The 26,129-nt window shown below is 36.8% G+C and overlaps 7 protein-coding genes and 1 long non-coding RNA gene across 12 annotated transcripts; 3 read left to right on the top strand and 5 right to left on the bottom strand.

The window, feature by feature from the left end:
* Positions 1-3,139: 3,139 nt before the first annotated feature.
* LOC148297332 (uncharacterized) lies at positions 3,140-3,495 on the bottom strand. The gene is made up of 2 exons (XR_015833138.1): positions 3,406-3,495; positions 3,140-3,305 (listed from the first exon to the last, which is right to left on the bottom strand). It is a non-coding gene; the product is annotated as an uncharacterized LOC148297332 (long non-coding RNA).
* A 1,424-nt stretch (positions 3,496-4,919) lies between these two features.
* On the top strand, positions 4,920-9,124 carry SCL28 (SC35-like splicing factor 28). 3 transcript variants are annotated; one of them, XM_088244165.1, is made up of 7 exons: positions 4,922-5,267; positions 5,776-5,853; positions 6,043-6,207; positions 6,322-6,386; positions 6,516-6,555; positions 8,011-8,226; positions 8,848-9,124. In XM_088244165.1, the coding sequence occupies exons 1-7, from the start codon at positions 5,083-5,085 to the stop codon at positions 8,855-8,857; spliced, it is 759 nt and encodes a 252-aa protein (XP_088100291.1). In that variant the 5' UTR covers positions 4,922-5,082; the 3' UTR covers positions 8,858-9,124. The 3 variants fall into 3 exon arrangements, with proteins under 3 accessions (XP_088100294.1, XP_088100291.1, XP_088100289.1); XM_088244163.1 differs by having other exon boundaries at positions 6,319-6,386; XM_088244168.1 differs by lacking the exon at positions 8,848-9,124 and having other exon boundaries at positions 4,920-5,267; positions 8,011-8,230.
* Positions 9,125-9,638: 514 nt separating this feature from the next.
* Positions 9,639-12,258, bottom strand: LOC110752306 (Cox19-like CHCH family protein). Of its 2 annotated transcripts, none has more exons than XM_021952924.2 (3): positions 12,119-12,258; positions 11,810-12,047; positions 9,639-10,026 (listed from the first exon to the last, which is right to left on the bottom strand). In XM_021952924.2, exons 2-3 carry the CDS (start codon positions 11,995-11,997, stop codon positions 9,894-9,896), a joined length of 321 nt encoding a protein of 106 aa, XP_021808616.1. In that variant the 5' UTR covers positions 11,998-12,047; positions 12,119-12,258; the 3' UTR covers positions 9,639-9,893. The 2 variants fall into 2 exon arrangements, with proteins under 2 accessions (XP_021808616.1, XP_021808615.1); XM_021952923.2 differs by having other exon boundaries at positions 11,810-12,018.
* Positions 12,259-12,270: 12 nt separating this feature from the next.
* Positions 12,271-13,607, top strand: LOC110752307 (Ribosomal protein L33 family protein). Its single transcript, XM_021952925.2, has 2 exons — positions 12,271-12,413; positions 13,146-13,607. Exon 2 carries the CDS (start codon positions 13,148-13,150, stop codon positions 13,319-13,321), a length of 174 nt encoding a protein of 57 aa, XP_021808617.1. The 5' UTR covers positions 12,271-12,413; positions 13,146-13,147; the 3' UTR covers positions 13,322-13,607.
* Positions 13,608-14,952: 1,345 nt separating this feature from the next.
* On the top strand, positions 14,953-19,145 carry LOC110752313 (1-deoxy-D-xylulose-5-phosphate synthase 1, chloroplastic). Of its 2 annotated transcripts, none has more exons than XM_088246581.1 (10): positions 14,953-15,375; positions 15,496-15,683; positions 15,816-15,980; positions 16,076-16,226; positions 16,689-16,960; positions 17,066-17,339; positions 17,525-17,832; positions 17,977-18,258; positions 18,358-18,642; positions 18,749-19,145. In XM_088246581.1, exons 1-10 carry the CDS (start codon positions 15,348-15,350, stop codon positions 18,896-18,898), a joined length of 2,103 nt encoding a protein of 700 aa, XP_088102707.1. In that variant the 5' UTR covers positions 14,953-15,347; the 3' UTR covers positions 18,899-19,145. The 2 variants fall into 2 exon arrangements, with proteins under 2 accessions (XP_088102707.1, XP_021808622.1); XM_021952930.2 differs by having other exon boundaries at positions 14,956-15,375; positions 15,552-15,683.
* Positions 19,146-20,063: 918 nt separating this feature from the next.
* On the bottom strand, positions 20,064-20,694 carry LOC110752323 (Heavy metal transport/detoxification superfamily protein). Its single transcript, XM_021952944.2, has 3 exons — positions 20,659-20,694; positions 20,485-20,566; positions 20,064-20,384 (listed from the first exon to the last, which is right to left on the bottom strand). The coding sequence occupies exons 1-3, from the start codon at positions 20,692-20,694 to the stop codon at positions 20,131-20,133; spliced, it is 372 nt and encodes a 123-aa protein (XP_021808636.2). The 3' UTR covers positions 20,064-20,130.
* A 335-nt stretch (positions 20,695-21,029) lies between these two features.
* On the bottom strand, positions 21,030-23,144 carry LOC110752327 (peroxidase 24-like). The gene is made up of 4 exons (XM_088247112.1): positions 22,926-23,144; positions 22,168-22,359; positions 21,856-22,021; positions 21,030-21,716 (listed from the first exon to the last, which is right to left on the bottom strand). Exons 1-4 carry the CDS (start codon positions 23,142-23,144, stop codon positions 21,301-21,303), a joined length of 993 nt encoding a protein of 330 aa, XP_088103238.1. The 3' UTR covers positions 21,030-21,300.
* A 1,846-nt stretch (positions 23,145-24,990) lies between these two features.
* LOC110752322 (uncharacterized) lies at positions 24,991-25,410 on the bottom strand. The gene has a single exon (XM_021952943.1). It carries the CDS (start codon positions 25,408-25,410, stop codon positions 24,991-24,993), a length of 420 nt encoding a protein of 139 aa, XP_021808635.1.
* Positions 25,411-26,129: the final 719 nt, after the last annotated feature.

Below are 26,129 nucleotides of genomic sequence, written 5' to 3'. Positions count from 1 at the left end.
TCCGTCATTATTAGCAAAGTGTTGAAATTAAATTTTTTAAATAGAACTAATTACGGTTAACCAAGACATGTCGGGGTCTCCAGGATTGCGGGAAGCGTTTTGTTTTTATTTTTTCCCATCTATTTCTGGTTAATAATTTAACATTTTAAATTCCAAAAGTAATAAAAAGAGTGTGGAAAATTCTTACCAAAAAAGAGAGTGCGTGTGGAAATTATGACGACATCTTGGATTGTTCTATCCGACAAGGGACGTGGAAAAGCGAGCGGTTGCCTCACACGCGCGAAGCACGTGCTGAGATTGTGGCGTGTAAAGATGAGAGAGAGAGTGGGCAGGTGAGGCGATGCGTTTGAGGTTGAGTGGTTACCGAATCTGCGGGTGAAGTGGAGAGGACATGCAATGCAACATATTCAACCCTAAACTCTAAAACAATAAAAATAATAATAATAAAAAGATAAGAGGAGGTTGAGCTAACGACCCCACCAATGCAATGATAAAATAAAAGAAAGCATATTCTAATCCAGCTCGCCACGTTGCAAAATCATGTGGTTCCTTTTTGCCTTTTTCTTACCGCTACTTTTCCGATATTTTTTTTGTCTTAACCTTGTCTATTTTTTTGGTTTTCCAGGGTATCCCCGTGCGACTGCAGAGACTAAATCCCTCGAGGTATGGTCAAGCGCAAAGCGGGGACCTCTCCCAACAGAGTCTATTCTATTCACAAGTACCTGGGATCGAACTCAGGACCTCTTGTTTAAAGGATCCAAGCCCCTTCAACTTGGACCAACTCATGTTGGTAACCTTGTCTATTTTTCACAACAACAAAAAAACATACAAAATTATAATGGATATTTTCTTATTTTCTATATTTATTTTTATAGTTTTATAAAATTTAATTAATGATCTTTAGTGTTTGTTTGTTTGTTTATATATGATTCATGACATGTTTGACACTGCTTTTACGTGAAATAGTTTAACTTATAGTGCTTTTTGTTACTAAAAGTGTTTTTATGAAACAATAAACACTTTTAAGGTTAAATTTTTATGCTAAACACTGATAGAAACAAGAGCGAAGCTAAAATTCTATAGAAAATACAAGTATATAAATTACATAAGTATTCACTAATTACATGTTTATAGCTAAATATTTATAATTTAGTCATGTCTAATTTATTTTATATAGAATTTTAACTTAAATTATAAGTTGTTTTATTACAAATTCTATATGTTATATATAATATAATAGAGAAGAGAAGAGATCAAAATCTAAAGGGATTCTAGGCTTAGAAGTGGCTCCCACTAGATAGAAACCTTTTTTTTTTTTTTTTTTGAAAAAATGCTTTTAGTCATTTCACTTATAAAGAACAACAATGGAACTTTTTTTCTTCCTCTCGATAAGAATGATGAATCAAAAGTCAAAAAGGGTGACCTTTTCCTGTGTGGGATACAAGATTGATATATTTATTCAAAAACCCATTTTAAAGATTCCTCTCCCACCATGTTAATTGGTTAATGCCGTGTTAATCAACAATGACGATGCATCAATGTAAACAAGTTGATTATTGATTGTTAATTTAGTGCTTCTGATTATGACGTGTTGTTATTTTTTAATGTATTTTCTTAAGGTCAATAGTGTTATGCATTTCATTATTTTTATGAGGTGGTCTTTCTATATGGTGAGGTCAATCATTTCGGCCGAAAGAGAGAGATATACATATATTTTATTTCTTTTTGGGTATTAATTTTGATATATTTTATTAAATGTGTGGTGGTTCACACAAAGAGTTCTGAGCTCCAAATTTCTCGTATTTGTTATCTTTTAATAATTTATTAATATAAATCTATGATGCATATATTAAAAAATATAAACTCAATTGGATATGACTGTTTTTTGTTTATAGCTCAAATCATGCTACTGCTACATATACCACTACATAGTTAAAATGTCAACCCAATAGTCAACAATTTACAATGTCACCTTATTAGGATAGTTGACATGGCAAACATAGTGGAAAGCCAATTATAGTTGGGTGTAGAACAAGTACTCTTTGATCACTAGATTTACAAGCTCTTAATTCTTTTATTAAACTTTTAAACTCAAAACTCCTAGATTGCAATACTCATTTGTAGGGCTGGAATCTTAACAAGATAAACCAATAAACTCACTTAACCAAGATTGTCGGTTTTGTCGATTTCGGCTGCAGAGAGGAAATGTCAGTTTCGAGTTGATTACCTATACTAACAGACACATTCAAATGTCAGTGTTGGTACTGGGATTTTGGATACCTTCGGTAACAGAATTGAACTAACAAATATTATTTAATATATCCAATTAATATTTTAAATAGATGTAAGATATGAGTAATTTAGATTACAAATCAATTTGAAGGCCCAGATTCACTCTCTCACTCACCTTCTACGATTTCATTGCTCGACTCTCATTTATATCGAACTCATCGCTCTCTTCAACCCTCTCAAAGCCACAATCATTGGTCCATGTTGCCCTATATCTCTCAAAGTTTCAATCGGCACCATTCTCTCAGTCTCAAACAATTGCCCATTGCACCATCAAAGAAATTGACAAGAATACTACTTTGTCCTTGAATTGCTACAAATACGAAACTATAATGGCAAAATTGACGAAATTGAAACTACATGGTCAAAAGTGGTTGAAGTGCCAAACTACAAGGACCAAAAGTGACTTTTGGCCTTTTATTTTTCAAAGTAAAATTAAATGTTTTGAAGAGTCAATGTCAACTTACCAGTTATGAAGAGAGATAAAGAGGTTGCAGGTTGGAGGTGCTCTTAATATTTCCAATCAATTCTTCGTGTACATCAATTACTCTATAGTATATATATTTATTTATTTTTCCAAGAATAGATTTTAAGCTCAAATCTTCTTTTTATATTGATTAAAATAAAATAGAGTAAATCGTCATACACCCCCCCTCCCCGAACAAGAACCATAATTGAACTTAACCCCCGAACTCAAAAGTTAGCCAATTTAACACCCGAATTAATTAAAATGGCCAATTTAGGCATTGCTGTTAAGTTTTGTGAATTTCATCCAATTTTCCGTTAGTTATAGGGGTAAACTTGTAGTTTCGAGTAAAATAAATCAAACAAAAATAAAATAAATAATAAATAATAAGAAAAATGTACGAATCTACCTTCACAAACCCATAAAGCAAGGTGGAAAATAAGAAAGACCCAGATGAGAAAAAGCATAGAAGAAGAAAAGAGAGGACCTTTCTTGGCCAACAGTGTCGCAAATCCGAGCTTTGATGCCATTTCCATCAATATTCAAGGTCCTGGTAGCGAATTCAACCCCAATGTTAGACTTGGTTTTAGGGTAAACATCTCTAACGCGTAAACAAGAAATAAAAGAAACATGTGCCACTGCTAAATTACGATTATTGTGGAGAGCCTGTCGGGTGGTAGCCAGGATGGCGGGGCGGGAAGCGTTTATTAATTTTTTCCTTTTTTTTTGTGACATAATTTTAAAACGGCCTGTGGAAATCTCTAAAAAAAAAACCAGTGTTGAAATCATGACGACATATTGGATTATTCTATCTGACAAGGGGCGTTGAGATTTGGCCGCTTGCCTTCCACGCACGAAACACGTGTAAAGAATAGAGAGAGCGAGCTGGTGAGTTAGATGCGTTTGAGGTTGAGTGGCTACCAAATCTACGGGGTGAATAGGTGAGGACACGTGCACTTCATTCATCTCATCATCAACGGCTTCAACTCAATCGATGATAAAAGATTAGACTTAATAAGAGGAGGTTGAGCTAACGACCCCACCAGTCCAGTACTAAGAAATGCAATGATAAACGAAGCATATTCTACCTTTCTAGGTTGCAATAATCATATGCTCTCTTTTGGCATTTTTTTTATTTTTTATTTTTTATATTTAGGTCCCGTTTGAAAATAAATTCCCATAAATTTTCTTAGAGAGAGGGAAATTGAAGATTCATTTGGTAAAACTGGGAATATATATATATATTAATTATAATTAATGCTTGTCTAGTTTCTCATAAGAGCACTTCCACTAGTTTACCTTTTGCCATGGCAAATGGGGGCTAGGGTAGCTACTATTCACATGAATAGTGGCTGTCCTTGGAAAAGGTTGTGGTGTTTCCACTCATTGCCATGACAACAACTATTCACATGAGATATGATAAGAGAAATTTGTATAGAGTTTTGGTGTGGGAAGTGAAAACTATGACTAAGTATTTATTTTTAAAAAAATATTTGAAATTTTTTGTAGAATTTTTTTTTGCTGATATCATCGCTGACGTTAGCAAACTCAAGCTTGAACTCGAGCTCATCTTGCTTGAGGGTTGGCCTGGTTTCGTGGGCCCCAGCAACTGCCCTTGCTGCTGGAAACGATTTTTTGGCCTAAACCCCCCAGCCCCCCCCCCCTTTCGTGGGCCCCAGCAACTGCCCTTGCTGCTGGAAACGATTTTTTGGATAGTGAGGGGAAAAGATGAAGAAGGCTCCTATTTTTTGAGAAGAAGATGAAGGTCTTTGTGTTTAGTATGCCATTGGTTAATGGAAACATTAAGAATTGAAATGATTCATTAAATGAGGATAATATGGTAAATTCACTCTTTTTTATATTAAAAAAATTTAAAATTTAAAACAAAATCAGATTATGAGTCCTATTTTTATGAAACACAACTATTAATTATCTAAAATTGATTGGGCCAGCTTAATACTAGTACCAATTAAAATTGATTGGGTTCATATCAAAACCAAAACCCCCAAACAAAAAAGGAAAATAAAAGGTTTGGGTTGGGTTGGGCCTTTGGATTTATAATTGGGCAAGCTTACTATTACTAATTATAATCTATAAAAAAAAAAAAAAGAAAAAAAAAAAAGGGTCATTGAAGAGCGCTCATCATTAAGTCGGTATGTGCACCGCACGCTATTCGTCCCTCCAAATCCGAAACTTCGAAACCCACACACACAACTCAAAACAGCAAGCGCTTGCTTTGCTCCTTCGTTTCCTCCTCTCTCACTAGGGGCTAGGGTTAGGGTTAGGGTTTTGCGTGCTTGCTTGGGGTTCAAACCCTAGCTGCAGCAATGGCCAGGTACAGAAGCCGAAGCAGAAGCTACAGCCCTCGTCGACGCAGCCGGACTCCGCCACGTGGACGCAAGCGATACGACGACGACCCTCGTGATCGCTACCGTGAAAGCAGGTCTTACAGAGACCGTCGCTCACCCGCTCCTTCTGGCCTGCTCGTTCGAAATCTTCCTCTCGATGCCAGGTCTCTCTTTCCTTCCCTATGAATGCATTTGTGTGCACATATGTTTATATATATTTTCGTATTTATGTGTATTTTGTTTTGTTTATTCAGGATTAGTTATCTTGTTGGCTATATATGTTTATGTAGTTTATTCTTCAAATGTGGGACTAAATTTGGGTGCTAGTAATGAATTATTGGTTTTGTTTTTGTAATTGTTCATGCTATAATTTTCTATTTATGCGGATGAAATGTGTACAGAGGAGTGAATGTTTCTCTGTGTGTTTGTGTTTGTGTTTTATAATATACACAAATGTTCGTAGTTCTGACACCAGTATTTTATATAACAATAACTAGATTTTACATGAATATAGAAATAATCCTTCAACAAATTGAGTATATTATGATTATGGTGAGTCCTTTTAACCACAAATTACGGATACATCAATTTTTCCACAACTATACCTGTAAGCTTCTTGTTGTTATAATTATCTTTTACAAAATAATTTATGGTTTATCTAAGTTTTTGCAGGCCTGAAGATCTTAGGATCCCATTTGAGCGATATGGCCCAGTGAAGGATGTGTATCTTCCTAAGAATTACTACACTGGGTATGCCCTTTTTTATAGTTATACTGTGGATTATGCTAGAGATGCAGTGCAATTCTTCTTTGGTGTAAAAGTTGAACTCCTTGAATAGATAATTCTTTAAAAGTGGATATAATTCAGACACTTGTACCATATGAGACATGATGCCACTATTAAGTTATTTAATTAAGCTGTGCCTATTTGAATCTACAGGGAGCCACGGGGCTTTGGGTTTGTGAAGTACCGTTATGCGGAGGATGCAGCTGAAGCAAAGCAACAACTGAACCATTCAGTTATTGGTGGACGTGAAATAAGAATTGTGTTTGCTGAGGAGAATAGAAAAACTCCCCAAGAAATGCGTACAACTACTCGCGTAAGGTACACTGCATTTTGCTTCAATACCACCCATCATTTCATATGTCTCCCTAATTGAAATAAGATATTTATTTCATAAATGTTGATTTTTTTTTTCATTTCTAAATTTATCAGCAGTGGTCGACATGGAGGAAGCTCCAGAAGGAGATCTCCACCGAGGTCCCCAAGACGGCAATATCGTTGTCAGTTTGAACTTTCACTTGGCATTTGTTGAATTGCAAACGAGGCTTCTTTTATCTGACATCCTTTATGAAATGATTCTGTTCCCTCTGTTTTTCTGCTAAACTATCATCCTAATTTTTTGGTCACAGCTTACTCGCGGTCACCTTCACCTGTTAGGCGTGACTCAAGGTCTGTACCTTATCTCTAGAAGTTGCCATATGCTATTTTAAAATTTGATCAATAGTTATAGGTTTTCAATGCTAGTTTTCATGGATGAGTAAACAGTGGCTTCTTCATCATATGGCATGCTGTTGGTGTGTGTAGGCAATAGGGAACAAAGAACAAACAAGTCTATTCAGCTTTGTTTTGGAACTTGTATTGCTGAATTTGTTGATGAGGATTCTATATCTCTCCATCTTAATTTTTGCTGAGTTTGAACCATATTTTTTTGTGGTCATTAATGTAGTTTGGTTGAAACCAAAATTAGATATGTATTTGCAGTTTGGTGGTATTTGTGTCTGCGTTTCTTGCTTCCTTCACTAGGTAACGAAAAATATCAATTTTCCGAACTCTACTGTTTTATGTTCACATACCTGTATCTCCTTTGACATACTTTGTAAACTAATTTTATGGTAATTATAGGAGCTTCTTTACTGAAATTGCAGAATGAGAACTCTTTAGGTACAGAGACTTCATCTCTTGCATGCATCGTGTGTCCAATGAATTGTATAATATCAGCTGGTGGCCTTGTTTGTGCAGATATTAAAGTGAAAAAGGAGACTTTAAAGACATCTGGATTAATAAAGTTTAATGTGAAAAGTGATCATAAAAGTGATGGGCAACTTCTTTACCTTTCTACCAAAGCCTCTCCATAAGTCTTATCCATATCCATCATCAACATTCATCTACGAATGGCATTGGGTTTCCTATTCTTATGACTTCGGTTTGTGAGACTTTCTACGACTGACTGAACTGACAAGCTAAAGTTGGTGTTAGAGATGATTGGGATCATACTAATATTTATTTATTTTTCCTTCTTATATTAATGTTAAAGTAAGTTTTTAATAAGAAAATTTGTTAAGTTTGATATCTTGTTTTGCATATACGATCCAGTAAAGAGAGAATATAGAGCTTATAGTTGGCCAAAGAAAGAAATCATCTTCAAAGAAACGAAGCCATCCAAAGTTTTTACCGGTAGAGTATGGTGACATTGTTGAAGGAAAAGATATTATCTGGTATTAGAAAGTTGGGGCAAAGTGAGCTATGAAGTTTCAGATGCTGATCAACCAGTACTAGCCTAACTCTGAGTATTTGGACCAAGTGTTATATTTTTTGTTCAGAACCCTGAAAAGGTTCAGGTAAAGGTCATATTTTGATCAACTAGATTCTGAAGAGGATGTAAGTAGCTATTGTGTTGTCTAAAAACATATAATTAACTTTCAATTGTTGACCTGTCCCAAAATTACTTTGCTTGGGCACTTCTATTAGCTTATGAATAGGGGAAGCTTTTCTCACTTTTTTGGTGAATGGAGATGGTTTTAATTGGTATCTCTTATCCACATAGAACATATCTTATCTTATTCTCTTGTTGCGTTAGCAATAATTTTTTTCAAAAAATAAAATAAGTATATTTGTCATTGAAAGGGACCATGGGGCTAGGGATGATTATCGTTCGCCAGTGCAATCTAGATCAATTTCACGATCTCCTTCACCACGTGATGAAAGAGACTACAGGAGGTCCCCAAGTCCACGGGAGAATGGTCGGAGTCCTCATGATGAAAGAGACTATGCACCCAGCAGATCAAGGAGTCTGAGGGGTAACAGTCGCAGTCCATCAAGGTCTCGTTCACGATCCTACAGGTAGATGCCTCTTCCATTTTGCAGTCATATATTGAATACATAATTTCCAGCCATAATAAGCTTAGCTGTCCAAAGTGGGGCCACTGAGTATGGTCTTAAATTTAGGGCAAATAGTCTCATATTGCATGAGAGAGACTACAAATGGATTTTTGTTCCTTTTTCTTTTTAAAGTTTTTCTTGTATGGAAACAATATTTACCTCCAAATTATTATCTTTTATTTTTGGGTTGATTTTATTCTTATGAATCGGTAAATTAGTTCGATAATTTGTTTGCTGCTGTCAATTACTTGAGCTTTGTGCTAGTCATTAGATGATGGTGAAAGTTTTGCCTTTTCCTTTCTTTTAATGCTGAGTCTGTTTGTTAGACCAATTAAAAATTACTTTCAATTTTGATTCCTATTAGAATGGATGGGTAATGTGCTTGTGTAATGCGGCTGTTGATTAAGGATGTTCTCTTGAATTGACTTGCGGGTGTGATCCTATTTAATTTACATTGCCTAATCAAATAGTTAGGTGATAATTTCTACAATTTTTGATGTGGAGTCATCCTGACATCCTACGATTCTTCATTGGCTAATTGAACTTGTGTTGATGATTTCTACAAAACTTTTTGCTGTGCAGTCCTCGCTGACGCCCGTCACGGGTACACTGCTGTGAATTTGCATCATCTGGTGGTGTTGCTGCTTGAAAGTCTACTATGAGCAATTAGTAGTTAACTGGATGATATGCTTAGTATTCTGGAAGGTCATGGACGTGTTTGGTAAATATGACTTTTGGACCATATCAGTTTGTCTAATGGATTTATACCATCCACATGTTAGTCATGTGGGAAGTGTAATTTTTGAACGAGCTTAATGTGAGTTTTACGGTTGGTTTAGTTGACAATCATCTTTTTCTAGAGTGCAAAGTTCTGCTGGGTAAGAAATTCCATGTGCATAATTTACGATTGAATGCCTGCATGTGTTTTCCCCGTTTTTCCTTCTTGTTTTGTTGTAGTACCCCTACCTTACACTTTGGGTGGTAGTTCTCTTGTTCATTCCACGCCTTACTTGGTTGGGGAATGTTACTAAGAGGTGGCAACTCGCACAAAATCTTTATATTTGCATGTGTTAAATTGTGATTTGTAGGAAGTAGAAATGCCTCCGAGAAATGTCCGGTTTGGCAATTACAATACATGTTTATACCCATAATTCAGCAGCTGTAACTGAGTACCTTTTTGTCTTTGAAGTTCAAAGTGAATCATATAAACCCAACGAAAAAATATGTTGCTTATATTGCACGCACTACCAAGGAGGCAGCGGGTTGAGACTCAACAGAACTACTAATTGAATCAAGCTAAATGACTCAATTACTTCGGGGTTTTATGGTCGAATGACTCAACCTTAAAGTTACGTTTTTCCAAGCAAAAGATGTTCAGGACCAAAAAAAAGAGCCATTTCTGCAATTTGCATAATGAAAGCCCATTATGCCTTTACAATGGATGCAAGGTACAACTCCAACTGCAATAGAAGTAATCAAACATGCTTCAAAAGGCATTTGGGCATACAAATAGGAAAATAGCTCAGATCTAAAGCCAAGATGAATTCAAATTGTACGCAACAATATCTGATCATTGCAAGCTGCCCATCTTATTGTGATCATGGTGGGATAAAAGGGCATGCATGTCCTCATGCCAATGGGCATTTTTTCTCGAATTCGTCTTGCTCTTTGCGACATAATTCAAATTCATTGGTATTGTAATACATGCATCCAACATAAGCATCCATCTCTTTCGTGCACCTCTGATGAAGATCTTTCAACCTGCAGGAAGAAATGCCATGTTTAGAAGGGTAACAAGGAATATGACTTTCTTCTCACCCCTTCAAAAATAGCATACCTCTCTGTGTATGTGTGTGTACATCAGCATGTTTGATGAGAGAACCAAAACTGATTCAAATTTCTCAATGAATTAGGTGGAAAAGTTGATGAATTGGTTACCAATCTAATTGTTGGTCAAGGTTTCATAGACATCATGCAATTAACTGGATGATTAAATCACAAAAAATTCCAAATCTGACTTGGTGCAGATACAAAGATGCATATTTCAATAAGTTGTGAGAGGAGAACGAAAAGAGAATCGTGATACTTGAAAATTGGTCCACTCAAAGGCTGTTAGTGAGACTCTATATAATATCTTAGGCCTCGTTTGTTTGGGAGGACTAGATTGGACCAAACTAGACTAGCAAAATGCCTACATTTCATGTGCAATCAAAGGCATAATATGAATATTGTTGTCTAACTTGGAGGATGAATGAGGCCTATTCATAAGAGGTTGATGACTAAAACTTATCCCTAATAATCCCACCAATTTCAAGGGGATTGGGGGGGATAAATTTTAGTCATCAACCTCTTAGTCCCCATTCTTCCTCCAAGTTAGGTAACATATCCATATTATGCCTTCAATGCACATGAAATGTAGGCATTTTTCTAGTCTAGTCTAGTCCTCCATAACAAACAAGCCCTTATAGTACTAAGCAATAGTCTTAGGATGTCTGATACATACAGAAGACCAGTGGGATTTTCCTTATTCATGTTTGGGGAAATACTCACCTGAACTTGAAGTCAATGGTACTACGGTTTTTTCCATTTTTGCCTGGAACCTATTAATTGGGTTTAGGCTTTTCTACTGGTTCTAGGCCATTGAATAAGTCGTGCAAGTTGCTAATATGTAGAGAATGACAACCTCGTGATGTCTACAGATATCACCGAGCAATGAACAAATGTTAATTGGAAAGAAATAAATATAGGTTCCAGAATGTAAAAGAAAACCAACTAAGCCATTCACCAAAAGGATACTATAATGTCATAAAATCCAGTTTCAATCTAATATCTGGGTAGGGTTGAATACTTCATAATAGAAACAATAGAGGACAATATACAACATTGTCATTCACCATCAGTGTTCTTTGCTGAAGTGGTTTTTTACCTCTAAACCTGGAGTAAGGTCACAATTAACAAGGTTTTGAACAAGGATTCTGAAATCTGCTGCCAATGAACTTTACGAAGTTGATACAACAAAAAGAAAGGCTAGTGATAGCCTCCTAGTAAGTAACACCTAGATTTAGGGTCTCAAAATTTATGGCATTTAGCACAAGTTCTAAAATCTAGGTACCAATAAGCAAGGTATGAATTGAGTATAATAAAGAATGGGGGATGTGTTTACATGTGCTAGACTCAGGTGTAAAATTAACAAATGAAGAGCATGAACATGTAAGCACAAATCGTGGCATAGCTTCAAATACAGAAGCAGTCAGCTAGATCTCATAAATTGTGGCATAGCTCTAAATATTTGCCTCGATAGACGGTCATGCGATGGTATAAAGTATAAACATAGATGCGCACACATTTAACATTTCCATTGCAATAACACAAGTTTGAGAATTCTCTACAACCCAGAACCCACATTCAGCTCATTGGAGCAACCAAAGTCCCAAATCAGAAAAACCACAACACAAAAACGTTTAAATTCCAAAAGGGTCGACATAAAACCGAAGCATAAGAATCTCAGGGAAATAAAAAAGGAAGCGAATTTGAATTGGCTTACAGGCTAAGAACGCATCGAGTGACTTGGCGACCCTTGTCGAGACACTTCTCAGGGTTCGGGTCTTTCTTCTTGCACTTGAGAAAAGCCACGTTCTCGGCTTGGCACTGGAACTGAATGTGCTTCGACGCCGCCGTCAGAACTGCCGATGTTGGGATCGGATCTCCTGCTGCGTCCACTGCGCTGGCCATCTTCAGTTCCTCCGATCGATTCTGATAAAATTAAGAAAAAATATCGAAAACTGGAAGTAAAAAACGTTAATTTCGAGAAATTGAATTGAGAAAGAAAGTGTAGAATTGGTAAAGTCCGTACCTTTCTTCTCTTTACTATCGGTTTCTCTGGTTCAATGAGTTTCCTCAGCTGAGTGAGAGAAGGGGGGAGAGGAAGTGAGTGTGTTAGGTTATGGTGATAACAGCTAGCTTCGCTGACTCAGGAGTTGGAGGACCAAAAACAAAAAGGTAAAGGGTATTTCAGTCCTTTGACACAAATGGTGTCCATTAAAACGGCCGCGGTTCGTTTTGGTTAGGGCTCTTTTCTTCTCACAACTCTCTGCATCATACTCTCTATTTCGGCCTCCTCCTCTCTGACAACTACAAAGGTTTGAACAGTAAGTACTCAATTCTCTTAACCATTTCTAACGAAAAGATTTCCATTATCTGCCTATTTGTTGCTGTTGCTGTTGCTGTTGTTGTTATTTTACTTGTTTGTTTGTTTTGAACTGGGAATGGTTGGAGGTTTGTAATAATGGAGATGGATTATGGATAGATGGAAAGGTTTAGATTCCTTTTTTTTTTTGGTTTTCAATGAAAATATCTTATATTTAGAGCAAATATGATATGGGTTTGCTTTTTTGTATCAGGCTTGTTGAAGATGTTAATATGCACATGTAGATAATATATGGATTTTAAGTGGGTTTTCAAAGTTTTTGTTCTTCTCAGTTGCAAAGAGCTTTCTTGATTGATTCTATACCTATGTGGCCTCCCTTAAGAATATCATTTTTAGGGCACAAATTTACACCTACAAGTATGGTGGCCCTGTGAGTTGTGATGGGTTTTCTGTACTAGGATTACTTACTCTCATTATAAGTTGTTCTGAAATCTTGAAATGGATTTCTATTACAGATGGTTGTTGTTCATCATCTTGACTATTTTTTCCTTTCTGTTTGGGGCAATATTGAAGGTCAATGTGAAGACCAATACCTATTTAGTGATTTTCATGTTTCCGGCAGATGCACATCTTTAGTTTAACACATATTTATCTGCCCACCCTTATTGTGTAGTGAAACATGTGTTTTTCTGTTACTTTTGATTGGTTCTCTCTTTCTCTTGCTTGAATTAAGGAATGGGTGACAAAAAGAAGAAGGCTACTGTTTTCATCCGACTTGTCTCAGCTGCTGGCACCGGATTTTTCTATGTCAAGAGGAAGCCTACTAAGGTGACAGAGAAGCTTGAGTTCCGAAAATTTGACCCTCGGGTAAATCGTCACGTTCTATTTACAGAGGCAAAAATGAAATGAGCAACCTGCCTGTCCAATATAGATGATTTCATTGCCCCACCTTGTTTTTCTTTCTGTTGTAGACACTTTGTTTTAAGGTAGGGACCTAACTCCTAAGAATATGCAGTCGTTGTTGGTGGTGTCTATTTTATCTTGATGAAAGTTCGTGCTTTCTCTATCTGAAGTATAATAAGTTCAAATTTTGTTTGGCCATTCAACTAGTCTTATGCTGTTCCAAAACAATGGTTGATTGAAATGTTGAGGAGCTTTTATTAAGAGTTAATACGATGTGGTTTCTTTTTTGGCCTATTTCAGACCTAAGTTGCTAGTTGTTTGAATTTGAGTTGTCTTCTGGGTCTCAAGGTATTTGCTTCTGGGCTCTCCAGTCTTCGGAGTTTTTCTTTTTTTTCTGCCAGACTTAAGTGTTGGAGCTTCATGTTCATCAACCGAAGTTGATTAGGTTTGGGTGAAAAAAAAAAGTTAGCTAAAACTTGGAAAATTTGATTTGGGTGAAATCGTGATGGGTTGTTTTAACGAATGGGCCCTCAATTGATAATGTCATTTTGTTATCTTCCCAATTGGCAAATGTGGGATCTTAATAACTATGCCCCTTCCAATTTGTGGAAAATTCTAAACTGAAAAGTACTCTTGAATCTGATAATTTTTCTCTCTTATTGCTCTAGGAATGGTAGAAGTTGAAGCCTTTTTTCAACAAACAATTTCCCCCCCTTTTTTTTAATGAATTTTGCAGGCTAAGTATATAATGGTAACAAATAGCAATGTGTTGCAAATTATTATAATAATATAGTTTCATCAAGGCGTAAGCGGATGTGGTTTAACCTTAGTCAAAGCAATGAGCTCGCACCCTTGCACTCGAGTTTGAATTCACCTCTCCATGAATTCACTTATATATATAGAAGCAGCCAAAACAGCATTTTTGATACCTTCCTGTCTACATCCAATGAATGAGTTTGTTAGGATTACCACTGCTAGGCTTGTACTGGTGTAGTTTATCTTTTTTGATTTTTCTTGGGCTTCGGCCCTCCTTGTAACCCAACAAAAAACAAAAAAAAATAAAAATTCCCATTGAAGGCATTAAACAGGGACGTTCATATTCCTACCTTAAATTCAATATGTTAAAGAATATATCTATAATATAACAGTATTTTTCACAAGTTCGTTGTGACTAAACAACATTCACGTAACAATTGAGTTTAGAATTAATCTATAATATCACGGTATTTTCTACAAATTTGTTGCAACTGACCTTAACGTTCATCTTTAATATAATAGTATTACACAAATTTTCTTATTAGATTGCTGTTGGGGACAAGTAATGGACAATTTTTCTTTTCAAGATTGTAATATATTAGTATAAAATTATTAAATTAAAATGGATGACGTTGCAAAATAAATGCGACTGCCACGTCAGTGAGTGACCACCATTTGGAAAATGTTTTTTTGTGTATTGCTGTATTCGTATCTATCATCAACCTATCTTTCTGTGATTTCTAGTGACGTGGCCCAATGAATGAGCACATGCACACTTTGATCCAAAAGCATTGGTGCTGGTAAAAACAATTTACAGGTACGAACATGAAAAGTAAACAAGTTGAAGCTGTTTAGACCATTTTTGGTCTTTGAATGCTCTTACTTTCCATCGACTCTTAGACACTATTTCACCATCAGCCACACATCATTCACAGTAACGCGCATTTCAGTCCTCTCTCTCTCTCTCTCTCTCTCTAGCTCTCTCTCTATTTATTTATTCAATTCCCCACTGACACTACCACCATTTTCACCCAGCACTTCCTCGCAGTGGGAAAACTGTCAGGCCTTAATTTCTTAATAACCCTTTTCTGGGTTCTTCTTCATTTCACTTCTAATTACAATTTTGAAGTTGTTTAGCTCTCCTTGAAGTTCTTCTACATGCAATGGCTCTTTGTACATTCTCATTTCCTGCACATATCAACCGGCCAACAACACATTCAGATGCTCAGAAATCCACCTCTTTGTTTTCCCATTTCTCTTGGGGAACAGTTCTGCCATGCCAATCTCAGCACAAGCTCAATCAGGTTAGAAAGTCTGCATCTTTCTTGTAGAATTTAAGAAGAGGAACTCATCGCATGGCTGAAATGATTTAAGGAGGAACTGGGTTTTGTTTCATAATTCAGCACCTCTGAAAAACTGAACAGGACAAAAGTTTTTGCTGAAAGATAAGGGCTTTTTTGTTCGCATTTGGAACACACAGGTCAGGAGGAAAAGGCCAGCTGGGATTTGTGCATCACTGTCAGAGAGTGGGGAGTATCACTCACAGAGACCACCCACTCCTCTCTTGGACACCATAAACTATCCAATTCACATGAAAAATCTTTCTGTCAAGGTACATATCTGAAGGCCTATTACTAACTGGTACTTTTTTTGAATATCTTTTTTAATTTTTATATCAGGAAGAGCTTCAAATCTTTGTATAGCTTTAATTTGATCTTTTTTCTTATGCTGATTGTGAATTCAGGAGCTTAAACAACTAGCAGATGAGCTGAGGTCTGATGTCATCTTCAATGTTTCTAAAACTGGAGGTCACCTGGGCTCAAGCCTTGGTGTTGTGGAGCTCACTGTGGCTCTTCATTATGTCTTCAATGCTCCTCAAGATAGGATCTTATGGGATGTTGGCCATCAGGTTTCAATTGGTTCCTCAAGCTTGCAAACATAGAAAAATATTGATACCACGAATTTTCCATATCTGATTGTAAGTTTTTGTTTTGATTTATGTAGTCTTACCCACACAAAATCTTGACCGGGAGGAGAGATAAGATGCACACTATGAGGCAGACAGATGGGTTAGCTGGCTTCACTAAGCGCTCTGAGAGTGAATATGATTGCTTTGGCACTGGTCACAGTTCTACCACTATCTCAGCAGGCTTGGGTAATTTCTTCTTCTGCACCATTTTGAAAGCTTTTTTGATCTTAACAGTATTCTTGTTTTGTTTATAAAATGATTTTATGATTAGAATCTACAATTATGGTCTGAGCTAAAAGATTTCCATTTAACATCTTTCCTTATCTTATTGAAGACAGTTTCTTATAGAACTAATTAAAAACCTGTTTAAGAAAAATTCTATTATTGTGTAAATGAAAGAAATCAGCTTCCTTTGACAATATTTTTGTGTAACTGTTTGTGGGATGCCTGATGATACACTTGCATCTTATGTTATGGAAAATGTTTATTATATTATCAGTCATACAATCACATTGGCCTTTTCTATATATGAATGATCCAATTGACTTCTATTAAATTGCTAAAGTTACAGTCTCGATTAAAATTCTTAGATCACAACATTGATTTCTCTCTTTGGTTTTAACCTTTGGGATGTTAATCAACACACAGGGATGGCGGTGGGAAGGGATCTAAAGGGTGGAAATAATCATGTGGTTGCTGTAATAGGTGATGGTGCTATGACAGCAGGGCAAGCTTACGAAGCCATGAACAACGCTGGGTACCTCGATTCTGACATGATTATAATTCTGAATGACAATAAACAGGTTTCGTTACCTACTGCCAGTCTTGATGGACCCATACCTCCAGTAGGAGCTTTGAGTAGTGCTCTCAGTAGGTTGCAGTCAAACAGGCCACTCAGAGAATTAAGAGAGGTTGCCAAAGTAAGTAATCTGAATTCAGAACAGAATTAAGCATAAAGACAGCACAACATTTTTAAAATCTGGTGAGTCTGAATGTGGTTCAACTTTCATTTGAGTTTGTTGCAGGGAGTTACCAAACAAATTGGTGGTCCGGTGCATAATCTGGCAGCAAAAGTTGATGAGTATGCTCGTGGAATGATCAGTGGTACTGGTTCATCACTATTTGAAGAGCTTGGACTATATTATATTGGTCCAGTTGATGGTCACAACATAGATGATCTTATTGCCATTCTCAAAGAGGTTAAAAGTACCAAAACAACAGGTCCTGTCCTGATCCACCTTATCACTGAGAAAGGCCGGGGATATCCATATGCAGAGAAAGCTGCAGACAAGTACCATGGTAAATATGGAATTTCGTTGAATTATTTCCAAAATTGATCCATCTCATTCGCTCAAGATGCCATGCAAGGAAAACTGATAATCTTCAATGCAATTAAAAAGATCTCACTGATGTGATCTGCATATGCCTTATCTCAATCCATCAAGGACGTTTAAGTAGTTTTGCTTTCACTTTTGCTTTTTCAGGAGTGGCCAAGTTTGATCCTGCAACCGGAAAGCAATTCAAAGCCAGTGCTAGTACACTTTCTTACACAACATACTTTGCTGAGGCTTTGATTGCAGAAGCTGAAGCGGACAAAGATATTGTAGCAATCCATGCTGCAATGGGAGGTGGAACAGGCATGAATCTCTTCCTCCGCCGTTTTCCAACAAGATGCTTTGATGTTGGAATAGCAGAGCAGCATGCGGTTACTTTTGCTGCAGGTCTGGCCTGTGAAGGCCTAAAACCTTTCTGTGCAATTTACTCATCTTTTTTGCAGAGGGCTTATGACCAGGCAAGCTAATAGCTTCTTCCATATACGTCTCCCCCCATCATTATCTTCGTTTGAAATTTTATATGGTGCTATTCTTTTATAGTCATAATATTACTGAAAGAGTGTGCAAACTCAAAGGTTGTATTCTCTGGGTTCATGCCACAGGTGGTACATGATGTAGATTTGCAGAAGCTGCCTGTGAGATTTGCCATGGACCGAGCTGGACTGGTTGGAGCTGATGGTCCCACGCATTGTGGGTCTTTTGATGTGACTTTTATGGCATGCCTGCCTAACATGGTGGTGATGGCTCCTTCTGATGAGGCAGAGCTTTTCCATATGGTAGCCACAGCTGCGGCCATAGATGACCGACCAAGTTGTTTCCGATACCCAAGAGGAAATGGGGTTGGTGTTCAACTGCCGCCAGGGAATAAAGGCACTCCTCTTGAGGTGACTTTCAACAGAGTCTACTTCTATATATCTCCATAGTGGTGGAAAGTCTCAATAGCATTTTACAAGATAATTAAATGTTTGGTAATTCAACTACAGGTAGGAAAAGGCAGAATATTGATTGAAGGGGAAAGAGTGGCACTTTTGGGATATGGAGCAGCAGTTCAGAGCTGTTTGGCTGCATCCTCTTTGGTTGAATCCCATGGCTTGCGCCTAACAGTTGCTGATGCACGGTTTTGCAAACCACTGGATCGTGCTCTTATTCGCAGCCTTGCAAAATCACATGAGTTTTTGATTACAGTGGAAGAGGGATCCATTGGAGGGTTCGGATCTCACGTTGCTCAGTTTCTGGCCCTTGATGGCCTTCTTGACGGCAAACTTAAGGTGTGAATTTATTGTTATGACATGATGTTTCATTGAGTCTTGCATTAACATTGAACTCCTCAGCTACTGGTAAACAAACCTCACTTTGATGTTGTATAACTTGCAGTGGAGACCGCTGGTTCTTCCAGACCGGTACATTGACCATGGTTCCCCTGCTGATCAATTGGTTGAAGCCGGGCTCACCCCTTCTCATATTGCAGCAACAGTATTCAACGTACTTGGACAAACAAGAGAGGCACTGAAGATAATGTCATGAAGGGAAACTAAAGAGTTCCCTTTTTTCACTGTATACAAAACCAAAACTGTAATGATTTATATTTAGTTTCCCCATCTGTATAAAGTAGCATATTTGAGCAAAAGAGTGGCATTAGCTGAAGGCAGCCTAACCAATCCAGTACATCAATCACCAGCTCAAACTAGTTGAGTTCCCAGAGATTTTAGCATGTCCTATAAATGCAAGAATTGATTTGTAGACTAGAAGACAGCTTTTGAAGTCTTTTTCATGTTTGCAATTCCAATTCTGAGTTGCCAAGCACTTGGTTACCTCATTGCTTAACCATTATGCCAATAAACAAAAGCTAGATCTGCAAAATATTATTGGACACTGGAAAGAGAAGAACAAGGGTGGAAAAATTGTTTATTTTTCTGGTATATGATATAATGCTGGCAACTTCTTGTTGACGGTGAATGTGAATGGTGCATGTATCATGGTGCTTATTGTTTGATAGAGTACTACAAATGTTTGAGATATGATCAACTCTGCAATCTCTAAAATCTGTCACAACCAAGAGGTTGGTGGGTCGGTGCTGGAAAATTTCACATGCATTGCATTTGTCATAATGCATCCCATTATACTCAGATGCTGACACTTTGAGAGAGAGAGAGAGAGAGAGAGAGAGAGAGAGAGAGAGAGAGAGAGAGAGAGAGAGAGAGTGGCTTTGGCACAAGACGACGTTCCATATGTAGGCAGGAGGAGACTAGTTAGTGGTGAGCGGTATGAAACCACATTTTATTACTACTTTTCATGGCTTGCCAAAGCAATCACATACATACCCAACTGATTAAATTGAAGTATGCATCCCCACCTCTCCAATTATAAGTCATGAATTGACATATCTCCAAAACAGTTAGTCAAAAAAAATAGAAAGAGTTAGGCCACATTGCCTTATTCATCAGAAAATGAAAGCAAATAATACAAAATTCATAAAGGCCACCGCATATGGAAACCAACCACCAATGCATTATTTCCCTTTATATCCTGCAAACAAATTATTGCCCATCTCAAATATTAAATAAACAAAATGATTTGTGCACCTAAAAAGAAAACTTGTATGAATGGAATGGCTTATGTCATCCATCCGTCACAAGTGCGGATGCGAGACTCACAAATAGGACCTCACATCTTCTTACGCTTCAAAGAATTTATAAATTTTGTGTTATTTCTGTGAGAAACGGACGGACGAACGCATGATGAATTTTGATCTTTGGTTACATCATGCAACAAGCATTAGGGTTCTCATCACTAAACATCATTAGAATATCAGTCTCTTTGCAGCAGTCAAAAAAAGGTTTTGCCAAATTGCCTTCATCAGACGCATCGTTTGGTTTTTCTTCCTTGTCAACCACAATCTCTACTTTCTTGCCTGTCTTCTTCCTCAGTTTCTTCAAAACCTTTTGTGGGTCCATCTTCCCCGTCACAACAACCTTGTGTTTGTTCATGTCTGTCGTAAACTTCTCCACCCCTAATGAATTAACCCACGAAATTAAATAAGCAAAATACAATTAAAAATAATAATCGTATGTTTAAGAAGAGATGAAGATCGAATTGCACAAGTGATTTACCTTTGAGTTTGGAAAGAGTTTTAGCAACGGTTCTTTCGCATGCATTACAGTGCATTGAGACGTTGAATTCTGCCACAATTACCTACATATATATAAGTAAGAAATGTAATAATTAATTTTGAAATTTTGAGTTTCGATTTTAATGGTGAAATAATTGGAAATATAGAATCTTACTTTGGCTTCCTGATCATTTTTCTTCTTCTTTCCCATTGACAGTGTTGGAAACATGCAAATTAACCATGCACGGGAAATTAAGGGAAACGATATTGCCTTTGGCCTTTGAGAGAGAAAAGGCAGTTCGGTAAATATTTTTTTTGCACGTGAGTGAGTTTGGTAAAAGCGGTTAATATTAATTTTGGGTTGATCAATTACGGACATGCCCCTCTTCCTTGGTCGGAAAATCTCTTTGCCCCACATCAACACATATATTGATCATATCGCTGAGTACCTTTCTAATAAAGGTGGACTCTAGTCTAATATATGTGGAACTCATATATATTAGAGATGTGGTCAGCAATGCGGTTAGTAAATATGGTACAAATAGCTTCATTTGGATCAAAATACATCGGTCAGTAAATATGGTACAAATAGCGTCATTTGAATCAAAATTAACTATTTTTGAAACTATAAATATACCCTTTTCTAGGATGTTTATTTTATTCAGTTCGATCGAGTGGTACGGCTTTTTGTTGAGTTGCAACCACCAAGGCCCTACCTATTTATTCCCATTAGAAAAAAGAGAAAAGAGCAAACTATATGACATTACAGACGTGACAATTAATAATAGACCATATAATTAATGGAGATATCTTAATCTTAATTAGCTGCATTAACAACCCTGCAATTCTTCCTAATCTCTCCATCATCCCGGGCACCTTTTTTGACTCCAATGGCACCCATTTTCTTCATTGAAAGCCCAAAGTTAGCCATGAAAACATTGAACCCTTGAAAGCTTTTTACAACTCTAGCCGAACGTGGGTCAGTGAGTAGGGCTGCATCTGATCCCAAGAGCCCTTTGTTGTGCCTCAAACCCACAAAGTAATGGCTGTCAAAGGAAACTGAGCTGTTGGCGTCCAATGCCACGGCGACCGCCGGGTTAGGCGGGGTGGTGCATTGCGTTCTCAAGAACTGTGCGTATTCTGGATCAAGTGAAGGGTCGGCGTCACCTTTGCCTGTCGCATTCAGTCTCCTTTGAAATACAGCGCAATGTGCCACTCCAATTGTATGTGCCCCTACAAAGTTTTGAAATTAACATTCTCTTATCAGACAGTCTGATCAGTTAGTTTGAACCATTAACGAGATAGATTCTTATTTGAACACGGAATTCAGATTCGTATATCTGTCTAGCTTGTTATATATATATATATATACCTGATAAGGCAACAAGATCTATGATGTTTAGGCCAAGACCAGCAAATTGCTGTTGGAGGGTGGTGAAGTTTGCATTTCCGGAGGGCAAGTCCCTTGAAGCCTCTGTGGCAAGTGAGACTCTTCCATCTTTTCTGCCAGTCAAAACCTGCCACATGGGCCTCCCAAACTGCACAAGCGCGATGTTAGATGATATTGATGAAATCTTACTAGAAAAAAAGAACATTATGTGTACGTAATATTGTCGTCACACATAATAATTTTTATTAATATGTGATAAAAAAGAGGAATGATTTTAGTGTGCATGGCACGTACTTGGTAAGAAACAGCATCCCTGGCAGCCAAGGCAACAATATCAGCACATGAGACGATGTCGGGACATTCTTCTTCTAATTTGGTTTTGATTTCGTCAATAACATCGTAACCTCCGATGGACCTGTTTGGTATTGCATCCTTTTCTGCCGCGTTGCCACTCGTTGAATCTATCAATATTGATGCATCACATCCCTACAAACAAACAACATATATATATATATATATATATGCATGCATTAGGAAAAATTAATATGAAGGGCATGATAGGTCATCGTGAACCATAGATTAAACTGACCGTCCGCTAAAGTCAATTCAATTAACAACGTTAAGAGCCGTCACATACATACAAATTAGTATATAATTAGTGAGGTGTATTATCTACTTATAAGAGCATCCACAGTGGGGAGGGTGTAAAGCCACTTTTACATTCTCTTTACATCTCCGGGGGTTTAAATGTGGTTTTTACTCCAATGGGAAAAATGTAAATCTAAAGATGTATAATTGATTTTGCTCACTTTTGTCCATATTTTTTTTTTTTTTCTCATGTAGGCCTCACCTGCAAGGGATGTAAAAAATGATGCACATGTGCATCTAAATTTGCATCTCATGATTGTAATGCAAATTTACAATTGTTTACACCTTCCCATTGCAGGTGATTCCGATCACAAATGGTATATATTTAACATACATCTCATTATACAACCCCTCACTAGAGATGCTTAATGATGTATAAATTGAGTGCTTAAAATTAATTATACCCGAACAAAGCAATCATGGTAGTGGAGCCTTAGAAGCTTGGCTGCCAAGGTAGGATTTGCTGCAACCTTGCTCCATGTAATGCTCCTCACTATTCTTCCAATTTGAGGGCAACTCTTGCGATAGAACGCCGGGCTCAAGCCACGTCCATTGCAAACACTAACAACCTCTATGAGCACAAGAAGAGAAACAAACAATACATTTAAATTGACAAGCCTCATGATTTCAATTAATTATCCAGAAAAAAAAAAACCCCCCAAATTAATTTTGAGTATGGTCTTGCAGGAAGCAATGCCAATGTTTGTTTTCTGCTAGCTGAATGAATATGCAATCTCAAAAGCAGCAAGACTCTATATATATAGTACGTAGTAGCAAACCCACTTTCGAAGTTGATTCTTGGTTTCCTTGTGCTATAATTAATCCATTAAAAACCTATTTGAACGTTCACTTTTCCAAGGGTAATGCTCTTCATGATATCTTTTGAATAATTGAAGTATATGATTGGCCAAGTCAACTACTAATTAATCATTTGCCCCTTGCTTCATTGAACCAAGGCTTTGACCGAAAGAAATGGGAGACGACTTGTTTTTCAATGTTTATTAAGGTATTTTAAAATGAAAAACTAGGTTACCTATTAATGAGTATAAGAATTTGTGTATAGTTCAATACTAATGCATAAGGAGTAAAAAAACTATCTAGGTTCCACGTTAAAATCTATATATAATCCAATACTTGAAAAATCTTGGAAGTAGATTGATTAGAAAAGCGCAGTTGATTTTATACTCATTCCTTCTTTTCTATATTTCTAACTTCCCCGATTCATAAGTGAACATACGAGCAAATGTCTATTGGGTTTGACATTTGCAATTATTACTTTATATTACTACATGCGATTGAACTTAGTTAGGTGACAAAATTTCAATGTTTCAACGTAATTCAAGGTATATACCTTGCTTCTTACATATATATAAGTACATGATTTTGCACGTCCCTAGATCGACTATCTTGATGGCTGGCAATGGCATAGTGATATTAGTTAATTATACAAATATTTAATTAATTTCAATGTATGCTTTTGGAGAGATCTGTGCACAAATGATGGAGAGTAAAAAGAAAGCAAATGGTTGGGCGATTCAGTTTCAGATAAACCTGGACGGCCATAACCATTATATTATAAGGACGGCTTGTTTTTAACCCATGTTCATACTTCCATTTGAACAAGGATCCACTAAAATCTGGAAATTAATTTTGCGATACCACGCAATTTGGTATATAATCAATTTACTCTTTTAGGATTCAAAGGGTATACGGAATTTCGTGGGACTTTTATACCAACAAATTTTCTTTTATTCATGTGAGTCGAACCTTAAATTTTCTCAAATTAAATGGAGATAGCTGCCATGAAACCAAATAATAGTCAATTAATTTAAGTTAATTACTCTTGTGATGTTTTTCTTTTACTTCCGTGGTGGCCGCATTTGCTTCAGGGGAAGATATAGATGCCGCCAAAGCATACATTATAGATTAAACTCCAAATCACTTTAATTCAAAGCATAATATATGCAGGGGGTTCTCTTTGGTTTGAGGATATAGCTTCCAGATAATCAAAACTTCGAGAACCCTTTTTTTCGGATGGCGCCTGAGAAAAGTTAAGCCTCCAATAAATCTTCAACCAAAAGGTAAGACTAGTGCATAAAACTCTATCCAAAACACAATGGCAAGGATACATCATTCTTAATTGGACATATATAATCACAGTTACATAGATCACTGATGAAAGCTCCAAAAAGGGCATGCAAACACACACCTTAAGACATTTTCTCTACATCTTTAACACAAAACTTAAATTATATATGCTTCTAAAGCCTAAGAAAAATGACAGAGGAAGACGAAATCTCCACCGAAAACTTGATACAACAATTGGTCGTAGTGAGTTGCTAGACCGTCTCTTAAAAATCTTAACAATATCTAACTGTAATATCTCATTCATCTTTAGACCGAAACTTAAATTATGTCTGTAATAATTAAGAAAGACAGAGGAGGTATATAATCAAAAGTAATTACAAATTAAGGACTTGATGATGGGTACCCTACTGCCATGCAAGTCTCCCAAAAGAGCCTATCCTCCTCCATCTCATCCATGCTGTTGTTAACATGACAAACCATCTTTGATTCCACTTCTTCTTCTTCATCTTCCTCATAACCTGAGCCTGCATCTGACTGCAGCCACACCTTGCTACTACACCGACTCTTCTGACGCTCTTCGGCATCCTTACAGTAACTATCAAGAGCCTCACAAGCACCAAATGCATGATCACTAAGTGTGCCAGAGCTGCATGACTCTGCATCCTCAGCTTCAAGTGCTATTTCTATTTTAGTGCTGTTGTTTGCATTCAGAGGGCCAGTGTGATGATCTGCCTCTGAATCTGCACTGCCTTCCCATAGAAAGAAGCAAGACACATCAACAAAACCCTCCTTGCAATCCATAATCTTCACTGCTTTTTCATTGAATTGAATATTAACTCTGTGGTGGTTAAAGTTAGGTGGGTAATCTTTGCCTATATAATGCTTTCTTATAGGGCCATAGTTCAAAACCTAATAATTTTTTTTTTTTTTTCCTGTTTGTTGATGCAACAGTGACAAAACGCACTTCTCACTCCTATTTGGTCAAAATGTGGTAGGTTCTCGCTTGACATTCCAATTTGGTGGTGGGTTCTATCATCCATCCACTCATCTTTCCCAAACTGTTCATTTTGGATTTAAAAAAAAAAAAATCTTGCACATAAGATTTTGGATTTCTCTTTCCATTGCCAATTAATTTTAAATCTAATCAAATTGTTGACTGCATGATATAATTCATTTGTGTAGATAAGTCTTACTTACGTGGAAAATGTAATGAATAATGTGATCGATAAATATGATACATGACATTTACCATTGATTAAGGAAAATGATTTTCCCACTCCTCTTTTATCCACATACACTCCTTTTTGTTTAGAAAAAGGGAGTGGGAAAATCAGCACCCTTAATTAATCGCTATTGGTAAAGGCACTAATAAATAGCAACGGAACGAAGGACTCATGTTCATGATTATTTTTAAAGTGGGTTTGATAATCCCAATTATTTTTTGGTTAGGATGAATTGATAACCAATCGCAATGTTTTTTTTTGGACAAATTGATAATCAATTTAATGGTTCATTATCTG

Source organism: Prunus avium, chromosome 1 (genome assembly GCF_965620075.1).
Source record: "Prunus avium chromosome 1, drPruAviu1.hap1.1, whole genome shotgun sequence".
Taxonomy (NCBI): Eukaryota; Viridiplantae; Streptophyta; class Magnoliopsida; order Rosales; family Rosaceae; genus Prunus; species Prunus avium.
This window is presented reverse-complemented; position numbering and strand designations above follow the sequence as displayed.